This window comes from Pectinophora gossypiella, chromosome 8, assembly GCF_024362695.1.
Source record: "Pectinophora gossypiella chromosome 8, ilPecGoss1.1, whole genome shotgun sequence".
NCBI lineage: Eukaryota > Metazoa > Arthropoda > Insecta > Lepidoptera > Gelechiidae > Pectinophora > Pectinophora gossypiella.
In genome coordinates, this window is record NC_065411.1 from 14,631,170 (window position 1) to 14,655,988 (window position 24,819).

A 24,819-nucleotide genomic window follows, 5' to 3' on the forward strand; every position below is an offset into this window, starting at 1 on the left:
GTTTACGATTTATGATGTATTAACAAAAAACTACTTACTAGATCTCGTTCAAACCAATTTTCGTTGGTAGTTTGCATGCTAATCTACATCATATATTTTTTTTACTTTTATCCTCCTCTTATTTTAGAAGTTACAGGGGGGGGACACATTTTACCACTTTGGAAGTGTCTCTCGCGCAAACTATTCAGTTTAGAAAAAAATGATATTAGAAACCTCAATACCATTTTGGAAGACCTATCCATAGATTTCCCACACGTACGGGTTGGATGAAAAACATTTTTTGAGTTTCAGTTCTATATATGGGGACCCCTAAAATTTATTGTTTTTCTTCTATCATTGCGTAAAAATCTTAATGCGGTTCACAGAATACATATATTTATCAAGTTTCAACAGTTTCAATAGCTATTATAGTTTCGGAGAAAAGTAACATACGGACGGACGGATCATTGCTCGGGTACTTACATAATTATTCAAAAATGTAGGCATGAGAGGAGCTCGGTGGCGCAGCGGTAAACGCGCTCGGTCTGCGATTGTTGAAGTTAAGCAACTTTCGCAAAGGCCGGTCATATGATGGGTGACCACAAAAAAAAGTGGTCATCTCGAGCTCCTCCGTGCTTCGGAAGGCACGTTAAGCCGTTGGTCCCGGTTGCATTAGCAGTCGTTAATAACCACCAATCCGCACTGGGCCCGCGTGGTGGTTTAAGGCCCGATCTCCCTATCCATCCATAGGGAAGGCCCGTGTCCCAGCAGTGGGGACGGTAATGGGCTGATGATGATGATGATGTAGGCATGTGTAGATATAAATGTTGCTTGATATTTGGATCATATTTCTAGGTATCGAATATTACAGATAAATGGCGCCGGCGGCGTCGGCTTAATGAAGATTATAGTATAGATCGAAAGAATTTCGCATGGACAGGGGGAGGACCCGGTGGTGTAATGGTTAACACGCTTGTCCCGGTTTGACAAGATCCCAACAGGTACCAACAGCTTAATTTGCCTTCTGAAGCACGGATCATCCTACTTTCGGACAATCAGGTGATCAGCCTGTAATGCCAAACTAGGAATCACAAAGCGGTTTTTGTGATTTGTCCCCACCGGGATTTGAACCCGAAACCTTCGGATCGTGAGCCCAACGCTCAAACCACTGGACCACAGAGGCCGTGAAAGTCCTGCATTGCAATTGATGCCTATAATCTCTACTGGGGTGGACAGAATTCCCATTCGCTTGAAGTTATTTTAGGTTACATTAAAATGGCAATTTTTTCGCTGTAAAACATACATACATACATAAACTCACGCCCGTAATCCCAAATGGGGTGGGCAGAGCCACAAGTAATCAAAGACAGCTTGCAGCCACTGTTGATACGAAGTCGTAAGATGGATATGGATGGATATTCGCTGTAAAAACAGACAAGCATCCGTGACGCCGAATGTGACAAACCTGTTCGGTGACCTACGCGTGATCAACGTACAGTTATGGCCGTAAGCCGCTAAGGAGTAACGGGGAGCGCGCGAGGACTATCTGTCTCGGTTACACTTTTATTCTCAGAGCGAGCGGGGGATGTGAGGTAAATCTAGCTCGGTGCGGGGCGGAGAGTGTCTGTTCTATACTTCATTCTTTATTCTATGAGCGTATTTCTTTTCTCCGATAGGAAATACACGCGTGCGATAATGTGTTATGATACACGCCAGTAATATTTTACAAGAACGATTATTAAATAATATTTCGATAACAGTTACAGTTTATGACTCATGATAAGTATGCAGATAGTATTATGATGATGTATGAATGATAGGCACTTGTGTTCTGTTTATTGCATCATGCATACCGTTTGCTGCCATAGCGAGGATATTAAAGTACATAAATCCATACTTAAACTTACATATAACTTAAACTTATATAAAAAAGCTTATGATAAAAATGTCTGGTAATAAATGTGTTCCTCTAGTTATTAAATAACTTGTAATGTATACCCTCATTGATTTAAAAGATGTGTTGCTGTTGCTGTTTCTTGTCGTTTCTTCTCCTCAGCCTTAACATTTTGCAAAGTGACGTAAATTTAGAAATGTTACATTGAACTTCAACAAGTTTATCTATGATAATTACGTTGAATAAATGATTCTGATTTCTATTTACAGCCAGATGTTTCACGAGTATATTCCAATTATTGTAGTCAGAGGTATAGAAAGATGAACTAAATTCTCAATTAACTTTCTGTTAGACCAATGTGGTGAGCCGTATCGCCGTTTATATTTGTCGAGCCAACTGTGTTACTGAAAACATAGTGACATAGAATAAGGAATAATACTAAGTATGGAACGGCAACTCTCCGCTCCCCACCAGCGTCTGAGCTAGGTTTACCTCACCCCTCCTCGAACATAGTTTAGACTTGAATCATATGGCGTCAGACGTCACACACACAGATGCGCCCGTACGATAACGTTAATGTGTGGTATCTGTGTAAAACGAGGTTGTTTGTATGAAGTGTCCGGGTTGTAATAGTGACCATGATTTGTTATTTTCCAGGATACACAAGACCGTTCGTAAAGTGCGGTAAGCAGGGCTACGTGATGTCCGGGGTGTTTAAGAAGCATGCTGAGGCCATCTACAACCTGCGGGTCAGGCCTGATGACGTGTGGGTCATTACTTTTCCCAGATCAGGTATATTGTTTTTATAAAACTTTGAGGGATGATACAGGCCATGATTCTGAGTTGTTATCAAGTGGAATTTTCCGTCGCAAAAGTATGGAACGGAAATAATTTGAAAAAAAAACATGAATTTTCCGACCGAAATTCCGCTTAATATCAACTCAGAATCATGGTCTGAATCATCCCCCTTAGTATTCGTTACGGTGTCATTAACACCCATACCTACCCACCTGTATGGCTACCTATATGTATTGGTACAGGGTGTAAGTGACATCGTAACGAATACAGAGGGGGTTGATTTATCTCATTATTCTGAGTTAATATCAAGTGGAATATCAAAAAAAAATAATTATAAAAAAATCACAAAAAAGAACATGAATTTAGCGACGGAAAATTCCACTTGATATTAACTCGGAATCATGGTCTGAATCATCCCCCTCAGTATTCGTTACGATGTCACTCCACCACCCTACATATGTAGTAAAAATAAAATCACCCGTAATGTTCAACGTTTTCTTATACTAAAAAAAGTTATTCATTCATTTTAAAATTAACAGTTGTCAATTATCCGTCCTTTATAACTTAAAATAAAATAAAGAGATGTCTGCAGGAATCTGAGCCATTCTCATTTAGTTTTCGTTTTGTAATATGACGGACAAGTCCCTAGAATACATGCATATGAAGTGACTCACTGTCAATTGAGAATAAACAACGAGATCTTTTTACCTATAATTATGGCTTCTACGGTAAGGAACTGTGCTGGTTGCCGCGCGAAACTACTCGGCAACAAGTTCTTGACCTGCTCAGTATGTAAAAAAAATTTCGACTTAAAATGCAGTAATATAAACTCAAAGCTTTATAATGCATACTACGCTTTAAACATAGAAAGAAAACAAGCATGGGTTTGTCCGAACTGTAAAAAAGATTTAAAAACAGTCAATACCGACCTTGCCAGTTGTTTTAATACGAATAATGCCAGTACACCGATTACCACTCATCCAAGTTTGGCGGATATTATGAAACAACAGTTACTTGATTATACTCAAGAAGAACATACTATTGAAAATTCAAAGGAAAATCAAGATGATACTGGTAGATTGTTATACACAGAGACATCGAAAGAGTCCCCCCTCCAATCAGCGAAAAACAATAACTCTCATAATCTTTCTCAGAGAATCAGTATTGGTACTACTGTGGACGAAGAAATAGAGAATTCTGCCATTGGTCACTCATTGCTGTCTCAAGAGAAAGTAAATCCAAATCAAGATGAATTCGTTACGGTCAGAGGAAAGAAATGTCTTAGGAAAAATAGATCACAAAGTTTACTAAAAAGTCAGTGCACTTTCGTAAATGATAATAGCTACAGCGCCTTACTTACATTTAATCAATCAGCACACCAAAGTCTTCCGGATCTAAATATCTTAAACAACGTGAACAATGAAGATCTCAGACATGAAAATGAAAAATTAAAAACACAACTTGACGAATGTAATAATGATATGATAAAACTTATTTTGGAAAATTCAAAATTAGAGAAATGTCTTACAAAAAGGGATACTAGGATCCAACAGCTCATGCATATTTGCTCATCTACGCAGCTACCTTCACTGCCTGAAGTTACTGATACAATGGAACAACAACACTCTCAAATAATAGATAAAAATGAAGAATCTAATCCTAACAATGACACTGGGAATTTCAATAAACATAACATAAATCTTAAGTTGAAAATAGATAATTTAGAAGCTGAAAATTCAACCTTACTCGCTCTCATTAAGGAATACCAGAGTAAAACGTCAACAGTTAATTATGAGGAACGAATGAATAAAATTAAACTCTTAGAAAATACAATTGCCAAACAGCAAACTAAAATTACAAGGCTTATCCAAAGACTGAGTAAGATGACTGATGAATATAAATGTGTACTAAATAAATATAATTCTATAAAGGTAAAAGATATAACGCTAAACAAAATACAACGGTCTACCCGTATACTTCAGAGAAAGACATTGGAACTACAACAGGTTAATGTGAAGGCTATTAATAAAGAGGTGGCCACTACAGAACGTATTGAAGCCCTAGGCAACCATAAAAACAATAAAAGTGCAACGCAAATAACAGTACACAACTCGGAGAGTAATAACAATGACATGTTTAAAAATTCAAGAAAGCCAAAACTGCTTCTGATTTCTGACTATCATGGATCAGACCTTATAGATAAAATCAATAAAATAAGGAAAAATGACTACGACTGCTCGGCTGACATCCTATTTAATGCAGTGTCTGAGAGAGTATTAAAGGATCTGGAAATCAAGACAAAGGATTTTAACAAAAGTGATTGTGTAGTTATATTGTGCGGTAAATCGGACTACTACTACAGTAACATAGTGAACACGGTAAACATTATTAAAACCAAAGTATCTCAACTCTCTAATACGAATGTGATTATATGCAGCCTCCCCGGTAGCGTAGATCCTGACAATAAAAACTATAATGATTATGTTTCTGCACTAAATGAAAAATTGAAAAGTGAACTATCAACCTTTGATTATGTATATTATCAGTGTATAGACAATAATCTAACTCCACACGATTTTCAGGAAATAAATGGTTTTAAGCTAAAATATAGCGGGAAATTCAAATTAGCGTCTGCAATTAATAAAAGTTTAATATTTATAAATGAGAAATACTACAATGGGGGTAGTTTTTTAGATCAAACTGTGTAGATCTTCAGAATATATCATTAGTACATCTAAATATAAACAGACTCAGATCAAAACTAACCTTCCTAGAGGCTTTTATAGAATTAGAAATAAAGAGCAGACCAGCAATAATAAATATAACTGAAACATGGTTGGAGCCAAATGAACATAAATCAATACACTTGCAAAATTATACAGTATGTTCAGCTATGTCTCGAAGTACTAATATGGGGGGAGGGAGTCTCATTTTCGTAAGGAATGATCTACATAAACATTGTAAAGACATAAGCACTAAAAAATACACTTCTCATCAAAAAAATCGAAACACCTTGCAAGTTTACGTTTTGTCAGGATTATCAGAAAAATGTGTACATTTAGGAATAAATGTTAAATGTCGTTTAATAGTGAGTAATATGAGCTTATCAAATCTTAATGTTAATGTTCTAAATTTAAATGAATTTTTCATAGGTTTCGTATTTTGTTAAATGAGTCATTTTTATTCCGTATGGAGTATAAAGGAAATGGATAAAACAACACACGTAAATGAAAAAAAAAGCTAAAAAACGTTTATTTAATAACTTGTATTCCCTCCCCGAGCTCTAATTACTGCTTCCATACGGTTCTTCATCGATCGGATGAGAGTCACGATCACATGCTGTGGTATATTGTCCCATTCCTCTTGGATTGCATCTTGCAGCTGGCTAAGTGTTTCTGGGGCAGGATCTCTTGCTCGAATTCGTCTCTTTAATTCATCCCACAGATGTTCAATGGGATTCATGTCCGGGCTTCTTGCTGGCCATTCCATAATAGAGATATCGACTTCGTTAAGATAATCTCGTACGACGCCCGCGGTGTGAGCCCTAGCATTGTCGTGCATGAATATGAAGCCGTTGCCAATAAAATGTGCATAGGGCATCACATGAGGCTCGAGACACTCTTCGACGTACCGATGACAGTTTAGTGCAGGCAGACGTGGCCCAGACACGAAAGCAAGCTCTGTCTTACCGTCGGCGCTGATTCCTCCCCAAACCGTCCACGAACCGCCACCATAGCTGACCTTTTCTTCAATGCAGCATTGTGCATAGCGTTCTCCGTCTCTTCTGTAGACCTTGTTCCTTCCGTCGTTACCATACAGCATAATTTTACACTCATCAGAAAAGAGAACTTTGCTCCACTGTAGGTATGACCAATTTAGGTGCTCACGTGCAAAGTTAAGGCGCGCTCTTCGATGGTCTGCAGTTAATTTCGGCCCATTTGCTGGCTTATGCGGTACCAGTCCACGATCCTTCAACCTTCATCTAATTGTAGAGTCACTTACAGCCACCCTTCGTACAACACGAAGCCGCTGCTGCAGTTGAAAAGCGTTAAGGCGTCGATTTCTTAAAGAAGTTGTTACAATAAATCGATCATCTCGCTCAGAAGTGACCCGATTCCTGCCAGATCCTGAACGGCGCGTGAACAAACCAGTCTCCCGATAACGTTTATAGACTCTATGAACAAATGACAGGCTTAGATGCAGTCTTGCAGCCAGAACACAGCCAGAATCCAGCAATGCCACAACTTGGGCGGCTTCTGTGGGCGAAGTATCCATACGTTTTAGAAAAAAAACCTTTTTTCAGACGTCCCAAAGTCACAGTATTGAAATAAAAAACAAAAAGTTTAAGGATAGGCGCCAATTTTTAGTTTTTAAACGCTAAATGTACTCCAACCCTAAACACACATTTGTCTCAAAACAGTGATTCATTTCGTTTATAAGATAAACAAATGAAATTCTAATTTTGAATTTAGAATTTTCGATTATTACTGTAATGGCCAAACTGCCAGCTATACATTTATGTATTTTTTTTCATCGTATGAATTCTTTTTTGTGTTAAATTCGGACAGAAACAATGAAAACGGAAGTGTTTCGATTTTTTTGATGAGAAGTGTATTACAAAGAAATGGCCTTTGAAATATGTCTGTGTAGAGTGAAGTTACCGCATATTACGTTTAGTGTAGCCAATGTCTATAGGTCACCAGCGTCAGACATGGAAACATTCTTTAAAAAACTTGATACTTTTTTGTCTGACCAAAAGCATAATGTTGTATTAACTGGAGATTTTAATGTTAACACCAAAGATACCAGTGACAAGGACACTAAGAACTTCCTTCAGATTTTATTGGAACATAACTTCAAAATTACAATCTTTGAAGTTACTCGGCCTGCTACTGGAACTACCGTAGATAACATAATAACGGATATGGACTATCACGTGGCATCAGTTGTGCCGTGCTATTTTTCAGATCATGAAGCTCAACTTATTATACTGACTACTAAATTGACTAAACCAATACACACTTTTATAGTTAAAAGATGTTTTAATGGGAAAAATTATCTGGCCTTCAAAAATGATTTGATGCTAATTAACTGGGATGATAAAATGAACGTGGCGAATTGCGAAGATAAACTAAATATTTTTTATCAAATACTATACCGCCTAATTGATGAACATTTTCCTGTTAAAAAGATAAAAGTGAATAATAAACCAAATACATGGATTACAAAGGGCATACGTACATCAGCGCGTACAAAACGACAATTGATGTTAACGAAATTATCTGCAGGTTCAAATTCAAAAACCGCAAATGAGAAATACAAAATTTATAAAAAGACCTTTAAGAAAACATTATTTATCGCAAAACGACTTAATATCAAGCGTAAAATTATTAAATCAAAATGTAGGATCAGAACTATTTGGGAACTGGTAAACGAATACACAGGGAGGAATACAAAACAACACCGTAACAATCGAATTGAACTATTGGATGATGGAAAAAGGATTGTGGAACAAAAAATAGTAAGTAACAAATTTAATGACTTTTTTATTAACGTAGGTAAACCAACAACTCCTATATCGGATTCATTTAAAGGGTACCTAACTAATTTTAAGATCGATAACACTAAAAGTATGTTCATGATGCCTACTAATCAAATAGAAGTAAAAAAGTTTGTAAAGAAGTTAAAAAACAGTAGTAGCTGTGGACCGGACGAATTGAGTACAATGATAATAAAAAACAATTTGGATATTGTCGCACTTCCCCTAAGCAATATTTTTAACGCGTGCATTGAACAGCAAACATATCCATCTGCACTTAAAAGAGCTAAAGTGATACCAATTCATAAAAAGGGTGATACTGATGTTGTAACACAATATAGACCTATCTCAATAGTGTCGGTTCTCTCCAAAATTTTTGAAAATATACTTGCTAATAGAATAGAGACTTTTTTTGTATTGAACAACTTTTTTACTAATCGGCAATATGGATTTAGAAAAAACTTTAGTACAACTATGGCAATACGTGAACTGGTGGGTAACATTCTTCAATGTTTGAATTCTGACCTAAAATGTATGGGTATTTTTTGTGATCTTAGCAAAGCATTTGATAGTGTTAGTCATGATATATTACTTGAGAAAATACAGTACTACGGGGTGAGGGGTGCCGCTTATAATCTAATAAAATCATATTTGGGCAATCGAACACAATACGTACAACTTCAATATAGCCATCAGGATACTGGTGAAGATGTTAAGGTGAAATCTGACGACATGATAATAAAATATGGCGTGCCTCAAGGATCAGTATTGGGCCCACTTCTATTCCTGATATATGTTAATGACCTTTCCGTTAATATAACTAATGGGACTGTTTATCTATATGCCGATGACACGTCTATATTCCTGGCAAACAACACATTTGATGTCCTTGACGCGACAGTGAAACACACGTGGAAAGAGATCAGTGACTGGTTTAAGGCAAATGGGCTAAAAATGAACTGTGACAAAACTCACTATGTCACCTTCAAGCGCCATACAAACAGTCAAGACTTTGATTTCTCTCTTTCAGCACAAAAAATGGAAACTGTCCGCTTTCTCGGCGTGGAATTAGACAGTCAGCTCAGGTGGCTTCCTCAAATAGAGCATGTGAAAAAAAAATTAGCAAGTGCATGCTATTCATTAAAATCTATGCGTAGGTTGGTTGACTCCCAGACTTTGAAGTTAATGTATTACTCCTACTTCGAGAGTATAATAAGATATGGACTCGAAGTGTGGGGAAACTCAACGGAGATCACGGGAATTTTGCTTTTGCAGAAAAAAGCTATGCGTATTTTGGATAATGCTAGCTATCTGGAGCATTGTAAGCCTATCTTCAAGAAACACAAAATATTAACGGTCGTTTCGCTTTATATATACTTAACACTAATTAGGACTTTTAATGATAAACATAAATATTTAGAGGTAAATCAGAACCATCGGCGTCAAATGCACAGAGGAAAACTGGTGCAACCTCGATATCATTACGGCGTTTTTAAAAGTAGCTTTCCTTATCTTGGTATCCGTTTGTATAACGCGCTTCCTTCTTGTATACGTGATAGTCCAGGTCCAAAAGAGTTCTCGTACAATCTAAGATTTCTGCTACTTGCTAATCCTCTGTATAGTCTGAATGAATTTTTTGACCTTTGCGAAACATCAAAATAATGATTTCGTTTTTATGCAATACATGTTTTATTATTTATTTATTCCTATGATATATTTTTGTAATTTTTGTTATGATGGTTGTTACGTCATCACACAGAAGGGAATATGCTGAATACTCCATCTGCAGGGAAATATTGCACACGGCCCCAACTGCAGACGCTGCAATACCCACACGTGTCACGGCCTCATTCCTGCGAGTGGGGTAAACTGCTGACGCCGATGAGACTCCAACGTAACGTGATCGCGCCACTGCGAGTCACTTTGATTCTTGTATCGATCAGGTCAACTCGCCCGTAAAATTAAGTTAATATAAGTAATTTTTGTAACTTGTTATTTTTCGTAATTAAATTAGTGTTAGAAATTTTTGGTTTTTTTTGAGTACTCCGGCTACCGCGATCATAATTGGCGCAGTCGGTAGGATACTCACGGGAAGAACGAAGAACAACGTGGAAGATCTCCCCGGGTGGCTTTCAAGTCACAATCGAGAGTATCCTGAATCTACGATCCAGTGCCGGAGAATCCAGACATCGATTGCAACTCGAGAAGACCAAGAAGAAGATGTGTATGTAAGTGCACCGCTAGATTTTATTATTTGCGTTGCTCTCCTTTCATACTTCCTTATTTTTAATTGAATATTATAAGCCTTCAAAATTTTTCACCCCCGTAATTCTAGTGGCCGTAAGGCTGTTTTACGATCCAGTGGTAATCAGGATATAGATAGTCGTAGGAATATTGATAGGGGTAGCAGTAGTACCAGTAGCGACGATTATAGCACAATGGCCACAGATCCAGATACCATCTTCAAAGGCCTCCGCGCGCTGCCGGATTTCGATGGAAATCCTAATGTGCTTACCAGATTCATTGAATTGTGTGACCAACTCGTCAAGTCCTATGGAGGAGGAGCCGATGAATTAAATAGATTGTTTCTGCTAAATGGGATTTTAAATAAAATCTCGGGTCCAGCAGCAAGAACCATAAACTCTAACGGAATACCTGCGAGTTGGGAAGGCATTAAAATCATTCTCATAAATAACTTCAGTGATCAAAGGGATGAAACCGCCCTATATAATGACCTCGCTGCCCAAACCCAAGGTAACAGTACTCCGCAAGAGTTCTATGAAAAGTGCCAATCGTTATTTTCTACCATAATGACATATGTAACCTTACACGAGAACGTGCCTACCACCATAGAAGCGAAGCGTACGTTGTACAGAAAGTTAACCATGCAAGCGTTCGTACGTGGACTTAAGGATCCACTCGGATCTCGTATAAGGTGCATGCGTCCGGAAACGATTGAAAATGCTTTGAAATATGTACAGGAAGAGTTAAATGCTATATACCTCCAACATCGTAACGAATTATTGCCAAAGCAGTTACAGAACGCGTCAAGTTACAAACCTCCTGTACATATGCCAATGCACGATAATTATGTTGTGCCCAAACCATTTGTGTTCCCACCTAACATGCAGGTTCCTTCACAGCCCCGCTTCAATAACTATGTTCCGCAAAAACCCCAATTCCAACCATTTGCACCACAACCCTTCATGCGTATGCCCACTCGCACGCAACAAATGTTCGCAGCACGACCCCCTAATTACAACCCGCAAAATAACGCTTTTAAAATTACACAAAGACCCACTTTTGATGCTAATAATTTCCCAAAACCTATGAGCGGTGTTAGCCATTTTACGCCCCGAGTCTTGCCACCAACTGGACAAGCACTACGGACAGGACATGACTGGTCACGACAGGGCAATCCACCCCCGTCGAACTATTTTAAAACTCGAGACGTAAATGTGAATGAATGCATTTCATATGACGACTATTGCGACTATAACAACTGTTATAACTATTGCCCCGATGTGAATTATGACACCGAGTTGTATTACACGGATTACAATTCACATAACGGTATTATATACGACAACTTTACTCCTTATCATTATGATGAACCGTCACAGATACAACCTGAGTTGTGCTATCAGCAGCCTGAAGTTCAGGACGAGCAAGGACAAATCACTCAGCCTGAAAATGGTCAGGATTTTCGGAAACCCAACAGCTCAAAAAAGTCAAAATAGAGATAAATTTGCAGTGTCAAAGGCAACTCCCGTACATTCAAATAGAAAACCCACCGTTAAAAATTACTTATCGACACAGGTGCCAACCAATCATTCTTGAACCCTGAAGCCGTGCAGGAGTATTACCCGCACTTAACGCTAAATTTTGATCCTTTTGAAGTCACAAATATACACGGTTCAAGTAAGAATAACTACTCCATTATGTTGCCTTGTTTTCCAAATTTTAACGATGATAAAGAAATTAAGTTGTTCGTATACAAGTTTCATGATTTTTTCGACGGACTCATCGGACTAGACTTACTGAGCCAGTGGGAAGCGAGAATAGACCTTAAGGATAACGTTCTAATTACGCGGACTTCAACGAACCCTATAAAAATGTACAACTCACGGAATGTAAACTTTTATGAGAATGTAATCCCTGCAAATAGTTCTAATTTATATCGGATACCTATCAACGCGCCTAACGGTGACGTAATCGTTGAAGAACAAATACTTTGCAATTGTTTAATACATGAATGCCTAACAAAAGTTAAAAATAATCGCGGTATAGTTACAATCGAAAATCCAACCAACTTTGACATTATTGTCTCTTTAGATAGGCCCGCAGCGGCGGAGATATTTAACACCGAACTGTTTGATACTAAGTGCACGAGCACTGACTCGAACTCGACACCACGAACCGATGAAGTCATTTCTCGTTTAAGAACTGAGCATTTAAACCCCGAGGAAAAAGCTAACCTTATACAACTTTGTTCGCGTTACTCGGACATATTCTATATTGACGGCGAAAATTTGACTTTTACGAATAAAATAAAGCACTGTATTAAAACTACTGACGAAATCCCAATTTACACCAAAAGTTACCGATACCCATTTATACATAGACGGGAAGTCGCTGACCAAATTTCTAAAATGTTAGAACAGGGAATTATTCGACCTTCAGACTCGGCCTGGAGTTCGCCAATTTGGGTAGTACCCAAAAAAGCTGATGCTTCGGGCAGACAAAAATGGCGTTTGGTTGTTGACTTCCGGAAATTGAACGAAAAAACACTTGACGATAAATATCCCATCCCTAACATAACTGACGTACTCGACAAGTTGGGGAAGTGCCAATACTTCACCACCTTAGACTTGGCAAGTGGCTTTTATCAAGTCGAGATGAACGAAGCTGACATACACAAGACCGCGTTCAATGTTGAACATGGGCACTTTGAATTTTTGAGAATGCCCATGGGTCTCAAAAACTCACCGTCTACCTTCCAGAGGGTGATGGATAATGTTCTGAGAGGCCTACAAAACGTGATTTGTCTTGTATACCTTGATGACATCATCGTGTTCAGCACCAGCTTACAGGAACACATGATCAATCTCGAGAAGGTATTTCGAAGATTGAGGGAATCTAATTTCAAGATACAAATGGACAAGTCCGAGTTCTTGAAATTGGAAACCGCTTACCTTGGTCACGTAATAAGTAGGGATGGTATCAAGCCCAATCCAAACAAGATAAAGGCCATTAGAGACTATCCCTTACCGAAAACGACTAGACAAATAAAACAATTTTTGGGTTTAATTGGCTATTACAGGAAATTCATCCCGGACTTCGCTAAAATGACAAAACCACTGACAATTTGTCTCAAAAAAGGTAAATCAATTACATTAGATTCAAATTACACACAATGTTTCGAGAAATGCAAACAGTTACTGACTAACGACCCAATCTTACAATACCCGGATTTTACTCGCGACTTTAACCTAACTACTGACGCGTCTAACTACGCCATTGGTGCCGTTCTTTCGCAAGGCCCAATAGGTTCTGACAAACCCATTGCATATGCCTCTCGTACACTCAATGAGAGCGAGATCAACTATAGTACGATTGAGAAAGAATTATTGGCTATAGTATGGGCTACAAAATACTTCCGCCCTTATCTCTTTGGCCGCAAGTTTAAGGTCATAACAGACCATAAACCACTACAGTGGCTTATGAATCTAAAAGAGCCTAATTCACGACTCACGCGATGGCGACTAAAACTGAGTGAATATAACTTCAATGTAGTATACAAGTCCGGAAAGGCTAACACGAACGCTGATGCCCTTTCCAGAGTAGAATTACATAATGAAGAGACGAACTCAATGGCAGTAAACCCGACTGAACACCCCGCTAACTTGGACGACTCTCGCACGGACACTGTACACACCGACCAGGAGAATCCGATACTTGAGATACCTATTACCGACGACCCACTCAACAAATTCAACAGACAACTGTGTTTAACAATCGTAGGAGACATAAAAAAACGACCGACTATGACTAAGCCTTTCGATACACACACCCGAATCTCAGTCCAATTATCGGAGTCAAGCTTAGAAGAGGACTTAATCAATGCTGTCAAAGAATACATACATCCTAAAGTCAAAACTGCCCTTTTGATAAAACCCCCATTAGGTATTTATAAAATAGTCCCGATTTTACAAGAGAAATTCAGGAGTTCGGCAATGAACCTTGTCATTTCAAAAATGGAAATTGAAAACGTGAAAGAGTATCTTAGGCAGCAAGAGTTAATAAGACATTATCATGATGGCAAAAGTAACCACAGGGGAATAACTGAATGTTATTTATCCCTTTCCCGCAAGTATTACTGGCCCAAAATGAAACAACACATCACGAATTTCATCAATGAGTGTACCATCTGTGGGCAAGCTAAATATGACCGCAATCCTATTCGTCCACAATTTCATATTGTACCACCTCCATCCAAACCCTTTGAAATAGTCCATATGGACTTATTTACAGCACAAAATGAAAAATATGTCACCTTCATTGATGTCTTCTCCAAATATGGTCAGGCTTATCACCTTCGCGATGGCACTGCTCTGAGTGTAGTTCAAGCCTTATTACAGTATTCTACCCACCATGGGCTACCTCTGACTATAGTTACCGATAAAGGCACAGAATTCACCAATCAGATGTTTGCTGAATTTACAAGAGTACATAAGATCATACACCATCAAACTCTTGCTAATGCACCTAATGATAATGGTAATATAGAGAGATTCCATCTGACCCTCCTTGAGCACCTTAGGATTTTACGTCTTCAAAATAAGGATGAAGTTGTAATTAACTTGATGCCGTATGCTGTAATTGCGTACAATAGCTCAATACACAGTTTTACGAAATGCCGACCTTATGACGTTATTCAAGGACATATTGACCCTAGAGACCCGACAGATATTGACCTGACCGCACATCTTATGCAACAATATATTCAAACCCATAGAGAACGAATGAAAACCGTGTACGACCTTATTAATGATTCTAGTTTAGCCGACCGAACCGCCCTCATTGAAAACCGAAATAAAACCCGCGAGCCAGAGGAGGAATATCAACCGCGACAACAAGTCTTTATCTCGAACCCCATGGCCAGTAGACAAAAACTAGCACCCCGTTATACGCAAGATAACGTCCTAGCTGATCTGCCCATTCACATTTATACTTCGAAAAAACGCGGACCCATTGCAAAATCTAGGCTCAAACGTGTACCCAAGAGCGCCAAATTGTTACAGGATACTGCTGATGCTGACAGTGACTGCAGGACTGGCACAGGAAATAAGACTTGAGACTATGGATGACGGACCGGGCATCTTACCGTTTAAACTAGGGTCGATGAGAATGGTGACACACCACCATAGCTTTGTGCAATACATCGAGCTTACTAACATCGATGACAAAATTAATTTAATAAGGTCTCAAATAACAGAAATGGAAAATAAATTACCTAATGATACCCATTCATTATTCGAAATTCAAATTACTTACCTTAGTTCGAAATTAGATAAGGTATCGTATCAATTACAAAGCTTAGAACCACATAGGATGAAGCGAAGCCTTATCGATGGCCTAGGCTCGGTTATCAAATCGTTAACCGGGAATCTAGATTATACCGACGCGATTAAGTATAACAAGGCAATTAAAGCTCTTAGTGACAACCAGGTAAAGGTAACTTCTCAAGTAAATAACCACATAAGTCTAAGCAAAGACTGGATGGGTCGCCATGCCACTATAATTTCACAGTTGGTCGAAAACCAAAAAAAGATAAATGAGACTTTACACTTGGTATTAGATAGCGAAAGCTATAAGCAAAGTAGCCTTATAAAATACGCCAAACTGGCACAACTTTTAACTATAATTAGTGATAACGTAGAAGTACTATCGGATGAACTACTGAGAATAGAAGATGTTTTAGCGTTTGCACGTACATCGAGTACGCATCATTCTATTTTAGGTATAGATGTTTTAAGTAAAATGTTAACAGGTCTTACGAGCCTTTATGATAAGCAACAATTATTAGATTTAGATTTGCGAGAATATTATGACGTTATAAAAACTGGATCGTATTACACCGGCAATAGAATAGTTATAATCTTTAAAATTCCCATAATATCCCCTTACACTTACGATCTCTTTAAACTTGCTATAGTACCTAATAAAAAAAAACAGATCCTAGTCCCTCCTTACCCTTTAGTAGCAACCAATGGTAATATCTATGTGTACGTAGAGGCTGAATGCCCGAAGTATGATACTCGCTACCTCTGTGAGGACAAACTAAGCCGACAGATGAGGACGGAGCCGGACTGCATTCAGAAGCTCATCACCAACCAGATCATCGATTCATCGTGCCAACACACCACCATTGCTTTGCTTAGAGAAACTATGGAGAAACTGGACGATCGCCGTTACGTCATAGTATTCCCACGACCTACGAATATACAACTCACCTGCGAGCGCGACGAGTTTCGGACATTGGAGGGAAGTTTCCTTGTTACCATACCACACAAATGTTCACTACGTACCAAGGAATTCACTATCTATAATAGCAACGACGTCGTCAAAGGACAACCAATGAAGATCATTAACATTCCGCCAAACTACGAGATGGCATCCGTGACGCAGCCTCCGATTAACCTAGAATCAATCAATCTCAACGAGCTAAGAAGCATACAGACCAGAATCATGTCGCAAGAACCAATTGAACTGGATAAACTAAACACGGGATCATTTTACCATACTACTCTACCATTCTACATAGTATTGATAAGTACATGTGCACTCACTATCATCGTACTGTACAAAAAATATTCCAACCGCCCAGAGAAAGGCGATAAGAATCCATCCACCACTGAACAACTACATCATTACGAGAAACCTGGTTCTTCCAAAGTTATCCAGCATCCTGCAACATTTTTACTAAACGTGAAAAAATAGTTGCCAGTCTTCGGGAGGGAGGTGTTACGTCATCACACAGAAGGGAATATGCTGAATACTCCATCTGCAGGGAAATATTGCACACGGCCCCAACTGCAGACGCTGCAATACCCACACGTGTCACGGCCTCATTCCTGCGAGTGGGGTAAACTGCTGACGCCGATGAGACTCCAACGTAACGTGATCGCGCCACTGCGAGTCACTTTGATTCTTGTATCGATCAGGTCAACTCGCCCGTAAAATTAAGTTAATATAAGTAATTTTTGTAACTTGTTATTTTTCGTAATTAAATTAGTGTTAGAAATTTTTGGTTTTTTTTGAGTACTCCGGCTACCGCGATCATAATTTGGTTAACTATATGTGCGTGTCTTAATCTATAATTGTTATAGTGATTATTGTTAATTTAAGAGTAATTACTATGTGTGTGTGTCTCTCTTATGTTTGTATTTATTGTCCTGTAAATGTATTGTGAACTAAATAATTGAATAATGTTACTTAATTAACTTATATGAAATTGTATTGTTACCTTAATTAACTTATATTAATTTGCATCTGATGTATATGATTGGTTATTTGCAAATAAATGAATTGAATTGAATTGAATAGGCAACAGACGTGCGTTGTAAGCATCTATTAAATTGTAGTTATATCATTAAGACGTTATATCCAGTTATAGGCCTCAGTAAAAAGAAAATTTACCACATTTATGTCATACAATGACAGCGCTGAATTTGGTTTACATCTACTATACTGTTATCACTTCAATGAAGTCATGAGATGTTTTATCTTGTGATAACAATTTTGTCGGCATACGTTTATCTGGCCCGTGTCATTTTGTAGATTGTACCTACCTACCAGTATTATTGATTTTCATGCCACGCCTATGTTATATTTGTGTTAGATGGAATAGAACCGATAGGTCGAATCTCAATATCATATCACAACATATAGTACGTGGCGCATACTGCGACCTGCGCGTCCAATACAACAACGCATTCAGGGTTCTGATGAGGCTGCGGCGGCGTTGTAGTGCGTCGGGAATGGTTGCGTTGACGGTTTTGCAGCCATTATTAGAAAGCGATGCGCTTCCTTTCTAGCTAGGACGCGCGACAGCCCTAACGACATCCTTAGGGCGTTGGTGGACCGGTGGGACGCGCCTTTTCTTACGGTGTGGATAGGCCACCATACCGCGTAGAACCACTGGTCACTTCACTTTTATTTATTGATTTCTTTTTTTTATGACTTTATTGATTTTGAATTTAAATTGTTTTAAATTGTAATTTGAATTTGTATTTGATTTTTACTATTTTGATTGTTTATGGTATCTATTTTAATGTTTGGATTTTAAATCTGAAATAGGTAAACGATATTATTATGATTTATTATTAAAGTTCGAGCCATTTGTCTCGAACAAAAGACAAATGTCTATTTGTCTCGAAAAAAAAGGGGTTGCAGAGTACTTGAGAGGGATCCTAAGTTTATTTTTCAGGAATATGTCAGGGTATTTAGGGAGTTAAAATCTTACGACTACACTTATGATACACCACACTCTACAACCCGTTTATTGACCGGACTAATAACGTGTGCTCTTTCCCATGATTTCAAGTGGTTCATTTTATTTAGTCTTATTTTATTGTGAAGTTTGTATCGTACAAACCTTTTCAAAGCTAGATAGCATAATATGAAAAATTAGTCTGTTGTACTGAACTAACGGTTTAATAGCTGACATAATATTGTTTTATATTCTAAATGATTAATAAACTATAAACTATAACTTGTCCATGGCAAATAAGAAATTTTGAAGCTTCTGATTTATTGGCTCTAGTATTGAATTATAATCACTAATTGTACTGAACTAGAATGTCTGGCTGCCTTATTAACCTTTTAGATTTGAGTCCTGGCTAATTCTTGCTACTAATTGTTACGGCTATGGATAAAAAATAAACTTAAATGGTGTGTACTAGAATCAGCTGAACTGCAGTTGAACTGCCTTTTTATTACTTACTCCATGGTTCCAGGCACAACTTGGTCACAAGAGCTGGTGTGGTTGCTAGAAAACAACCTGGACTTCAACACTGCAAGAGAGAAACCTTTGTTTGAGAGGTTTCCCATGTTAGAGTAAGTAAGCTCTTAGAGCCATACCTCACTGGGGCACCATGGTGTCTGGGCCATAGTGCACCACCAACAAAACTGTCAATAGACAGCGCCATCCTTAGAGTAAAAATAGAACTTCACCAACGCACTCTAGTCTCGTTGGGCTACTTGCTTTACAACTAGACTAGAGGGCAACAGCCAACAATGTTGCGCACAATACCTTATAAATCTGTGTCCTATTGAGATAGGGCCCTTATGAAGATCCTATAAAATTTCTCTACTGGACAAATCCTTATCTTCTGCTTTCCACGTGTGTATATAAATAGTAACACCAGTATATTTTTCCAGAATCACATCGAAAATCCCAGAAATAGCCGTAGAATTGATCAAGGCAGACTTCATGAACTTGGGCAGTTTTCAAGGGCTGAACGAAGCGGTCAAAACCCCCAGCTGGAAGACCATTGAAGAGGCTCCAAGTCCCCGGTTCATCAAGACACATCTGCCCTTGTCCTTACTGCCTCCAGACCTGATAAACACTGCCAAAGTTGTCTACGTGGCAAGAGATCCTCGAGACGTCTGCGTGTCCTATTATTATTTACACAAGATGGTTGCCAAGAATTTGGCCAGAGCAACTATGATCAACTTCTGGGAAGCTTTTAGAAGAGATCTGTGTAAGTTTGTCTACTTGTTTTTATTGATTTTGATTTACGGTTTTAGTGGACCAGTGGTTGAGCATTGGGCTCACGATCCGGAGGTCCCGGGTTCGAATCCCAGTTAGGATATATCATAAAAATTTCGTTGTGGATCCTGGTTAGAAGATTGCAGGCTGATCACACCCGTTAGTCCGAAAGTAAGAAGATCCGAGCTGCAGAGGGCATGTTAAGCCGTTGGTCCCGGTTACTACTTACTGATATATGTACGTAGTTGTTACATGATCCATGTTAGGGGCCTTTGGCGGCTCAATAATAACCCTGACACCTTGATGAGGTTGGTAATCCATCTCCTAACAAGAAACAAGAAACAAGAAACAAGAAACAAGAAACAAGAAACAAGAAACAAGAAACAAGAAACAAGAAACAAGAAACAAGAAACATTTATTGAGAAGCCCACACAACAGAAGATCGGTTTTGATTACTGTTGTGGTTTAGATAATTAGAGGTGCCCGCATTAATTTATAAAACAACCTTTGCTAACCAAGGTTTGGGTGGGTCTCTTTAAACCTGCAGTGGAGTAGAGTTACGAAGATTGGACCAGATAGACTAGGGGTGGCTTGCGTAAGGGTCTTTAAACATGTTTAGTGGGCCACTAAACATGTTTAAAGACCCTTATGCAAGCCACCCTAGGAGATCGTGGAACCACAGAACATAGATTGTTTTTCGTAATCTATTATTTTTCAACGTAATTTATTAATGCTAGTGAAACTTCAGTTTAGTGTAATGGGAGTGTTTGTTTCCAGTGCCGTGGTGTCCAATAATAGAGCATACCAACGAGGCATGGAAACAGAGGAGTCATCCCAACCTCCACTTCGTGTTCTATGAAGATCTGATTAAGGTAAGTGCATAAGTTAGTACGCGCAAGAACTGGGGGGTTAAAACGGCCACATCGAAGCAATTCATCTAAAAAAGCAATATTGCTATTTGACATTTGTATGCATTGCGCACTTACATTTATATGCGCAAATGTCAAGTTGCAATATTGCTTTTTTAGATGAATTGCTTCGATGTGCCTTTTTAACCCTCCTGTTTTCGTTAGCCATAGGGGCCCATCAGCTCACTCTCTTATTCAGCGCTTACTGCTATCAGCCCACTAGGGTCCATTACTTCATTCAAATATAATCTACTCAGCCTGGAAACCACGTGATATCAATTATCTTTGATCCAATTCAAAGGCGAATCCAGTGATTTAGAGTCTAAACCGGCATTCGAACCTTTGACACTGCGATGAAAGTCACGCGTTTTCTAAACAGGACAGTAGATTGACTTAGTCCAATTTATTATGGGTTTGCCCAGGATCTGCCATACGAGATAAGAAGGATGAGCGAGTTCCTGGGGAGGCAGACGACGGACGCCCAGGTGAAGCAGCTGGCCTCCTTCCTCAACTTCAACACCTTCAAGAAGAATAAGAGCGTCAACAACACCACTGGTGACAACAATCCCGTGCAGTTCGTGAGGAAAGGTTAGACCCAAAAACGCCAAAAAATTACCTATTCAACAAAAGGACCAATAGGGCTAACATACGCAACGTGTCAAAATTTTGTCACGGTCTTTTTATCGAGTCTGACGATGTAATTATGTCGTTTTGTCGATTGGTGCTTCTTCGGCTCTTGGTGTGTGTGGACTGTAGGTATAGTAGATGGTGAGAAGTCGAGGGTTCCAGTTCCAATTGCAGCAAAACACCAGATTGTTTCTTGTCACTATTTAATTAAATTGTTATTAAAATACACTTTTACATTTTCGCGGGAGACGTCGGCCATTCGATTTGTCCAACATTGCCATGCCAAAAAATATGAATTATTTTTATACTTGTGTTGCCAGCAACAATGCTGTCAACCTAAATAATTCATGTCGTTCTATCAAAATACGAACATAATCACGTGTCACGCGTGTTAGGGGAAAAAAACAAACTTATCCATTTCGACAAAATTTATTGAATCGATTGATAACTTTAATTATATTCTAATAAAGATAACATTTTACAATAGCTTCAATGCGCGATAAAAATTAGATTTGTCATAGTATTGTCAGCTAGTGTTGTTGGTTACTACTTACTGATGTAAGTAAGTAGTCGTTACATGAGCCATGTCAGAGGCCTTTGGCGGCTCAATAATAACCCTGACACCAGGGTTGATGAGGTTGGTTATTCACCTCACAACCCACACGATAGAAGAAGCTAGACGTTCATTAGCATAGTGATGTATCAGTCGAGATACTTTTCTACTTAACACATACTATACGTAGTAGGAAACATAATTATACATCAATGGCATAACTACAATTCATATCCAGCTTACGACATCGTATCAACAGTGGCTGCAAGTCGTCTTTGATAACTTGTGGCTCTGCCCACCCCATTAGGGATTACGGGCGAGTTTATGTATGTATGTATGTGTACAATTCGGAATTTGAACATGATGATGATGTCCTCCCAGACGTATCCGTCGACGGCGACACCCTTAGCTAGTGTTAGCCTGGGCTCTTGCATGGGCGCGGGCGTGACTAGCAAAACCAAATTTAGTTTTGAAAGTCCTGTTGCAAGAAGCACAATACAGGGAGTTAGTGACATCGTACAGGATAATGAGGGAGATGATTCAGCTCAATGCCAAAACGAATGATGTTTCTTTTAAGTAATTATTTTCAGTTCGTTAAATCTAATTTTTTAACGCCTCTGCATTTTAACATATTTTTTTTGTAAATCTGCGATAAGTCACGTTGAAAAAAGAAGAAAATACTGTAAGTTACTGTTTCAAATGGTCGAATATTTAAACAAAATCTTTTATTTTTCTGTTCAGGTGAAGCAGGAGGCTGGAAGTCACATTTCGACGACAAAATGACGCTGCAAGCTGAGGAGTTCCTTATAGAGAGGCTAAAGAGTACCGATTTAGAATACCCCTCCTTTCCGATGCGTGAGACAACTACCCTATAGACGTAGGCATAGAATAGGGAATAATACTAGATACGTATAGAATGGTAACTCTCCGCCCCGCACCAATTCACCCCCACCCCCCACAACCCTCTCACACCCCCTTTGTGTCGTACTTTAGTCTTCAATGACCCGCGCCTATCTGTCTCACTCGCACTAACGCGATAAGACGGCACTCGGTAAGAATGAGATTTTTGCATGGAGTGTCCGGGGTGTAATGTAAATTAAGATTTCATGCTGCGGCACGGGACTTCCCTATGTATGGATAGGGAGATCGGGCCTTAAACCATCACGCGGGTCTAGTTGCGGATTGATGGTTATTAACGACTGCTAATGCAGCCGGGACCAACGGCTTAACGTGCCTTCCGAAGCACGGAGGAGCTCGAGATGAAAACTTTTTTTTTGGTCACCCATCCTATGACCGGCCTTTGCGAAAGTTGCTTAACTTCAACAATCGCAGACCGAGCGCGTTTACCGCTGCGCCACCGAGCTCCTCAATTAAGATTTAGTCCTAGTTAATATTTATAAAGTTCCTCTTGTATATCATACGAAAAACTGTTCCAATGTTCCTATGGGGCGGATGCAAAAGGGTAAACGATCTATATTACCTATGTTAGGTATAAGATCTAAGTGCGCATTACATCTGGTAAACGAGCCCTTACCAAAACCCTTTTCAAGAGTTTACCCAGTTTATGGTCGATGAGGTAAGTCATTTTGCCGTCGGGCTGCGTTCAGGGATACGCGGGGCGTCAAGCGTTTTCTCTGTTCATGAAGAGGTGGCGCGTTAGGCTGCGTTTCCATTGACGCGGAGCTGAGCTGAGAGGAGCGGAGGTGTGCAGGAATCGACGAATCACCATGAGGGAGAGAGTGACAGAGCGTCTTCGTTTTTCGTTCTCTCGAACGCTGTGATTGGTCAAATCCGTACATCTCCGCTGTTTTCCGCCCATCTCCGCGTCAGTAGAAACCCAGCCTTAAGGCGCGCGTCAAGTAACGCGTCAAACAGCGTTCAAACGGCGCGCGCAGTTCCGTGACATAGCGGTTCGTGGCGCGTTAGCCTCCGCGTCGTCTGCCACTTCGCCCGCCGCGTCACTTGTCGCGTCTCCTGCCATGTCGCTTGCCGCATGCCCGCCGCATCGCCTTCAACTTGCCCGCTGCGACGCCCGCGGCGTCACCCGCCATAATATGTTACGCTACAATTCAAACAAACGCCTGAAAAAAGCTTCTCCAAACGCTTAGTACTTACACGTTTCTTTTTTCGATAGCCCGCGCTTTTCGATGCGCTGTGTGTCCCTGAACGCGGCGTTAATGTCATAAACTTTCAAGCCAAAGCCAACTTACCTCGCATAGATTAATATTAAGCTGGATACAAAATTAAGTACGAAACCGAAGTTAAATTGTAGGTGAAATTCGAATAAATATATCTAGTTGACAGCCCTATCGTCTCTTTCCTTTTCACCGGGTTAGAAAATATTTGACGGACATCATTTTGCCGTTATGTTTTAGATAAGTAAATATAATGAGTTATTTTTAGTACCTACTTATTTGTAATAATTATTGTTATGTAAGGTATATTAAATGTGTCTTGATTTTTTAATTTGTGTTTTATTTATTTACGCTGTAATATATAAGAAAAGACTGAATTACAATAGAGGTAAAACAATTTCATAGTATAAATATATTGTTTTAAGTTTACGCGATGCGGTGTCTGCCCGTAGAAAATTATAGATCTACCTACTCCACTCCAATCTCATCAGTCATCCCGTGATCATGGCACTTGCAACAGTGTCGATATATCGGGAGTCTCATATCCCCATTTAAACGCGGTAAGAACCCGTTATTATGTGCTTTAAATATACATATATTTGCGCCTTTT

At 39.1% G+C, this 24,819-nt stretch overlaps 1 protein-coding gene across 7 annotated transcripts in view; it reads left to right on the top strand.

Moving 5' to 3' along the window:
- Positions 1-23,226, top strand: part of LOC126369256 (sulfotransferase 1C4-like) — a 33,182-nt gene extending 9,956 nt beyond the window's left edge. For 6 of the 7 annotated variants that reach the window (XM_050013606.1, XM_050013602.1, XM_050013604.1 and 3 more), the window contains 6 exons: positions 2,531-2,665; positions 19,232-19,331; positions 19,656-19,978; positions 20,764-20,858; positions 21,317-21,482; positions 22,816-23,226. In XM_050013606.1, the coding sequence (XP_049869563.1) occupies positions 2,575-2,665; positions 19,232-19,331; positions 19,656-19,978; positions 20,764-20,858; positions 21,317-21,482; positions 22,816-22,949 (909 nt within the window). In that variant the 5' untranslated portion in view covers positions 2,531-2,574 and the 3' untranslated portion in view covers positions 22,950-23,226. Of the gene's footprint in view, positions 1-1,832; positions 1,861-2,530; positions 2,666-19,231; positions 19,332-19,655; positions 19,979-20,763; positions 20,859-21,316; positions 21,483-22,815 lie in introns of those variants that run through there. The other variant, XM_050013609.1, reaches the window with a different exon arrangement.
- The last annotated feature ends 1,593 nt before the right edge of the window (positions 23,227-24,819 follow it).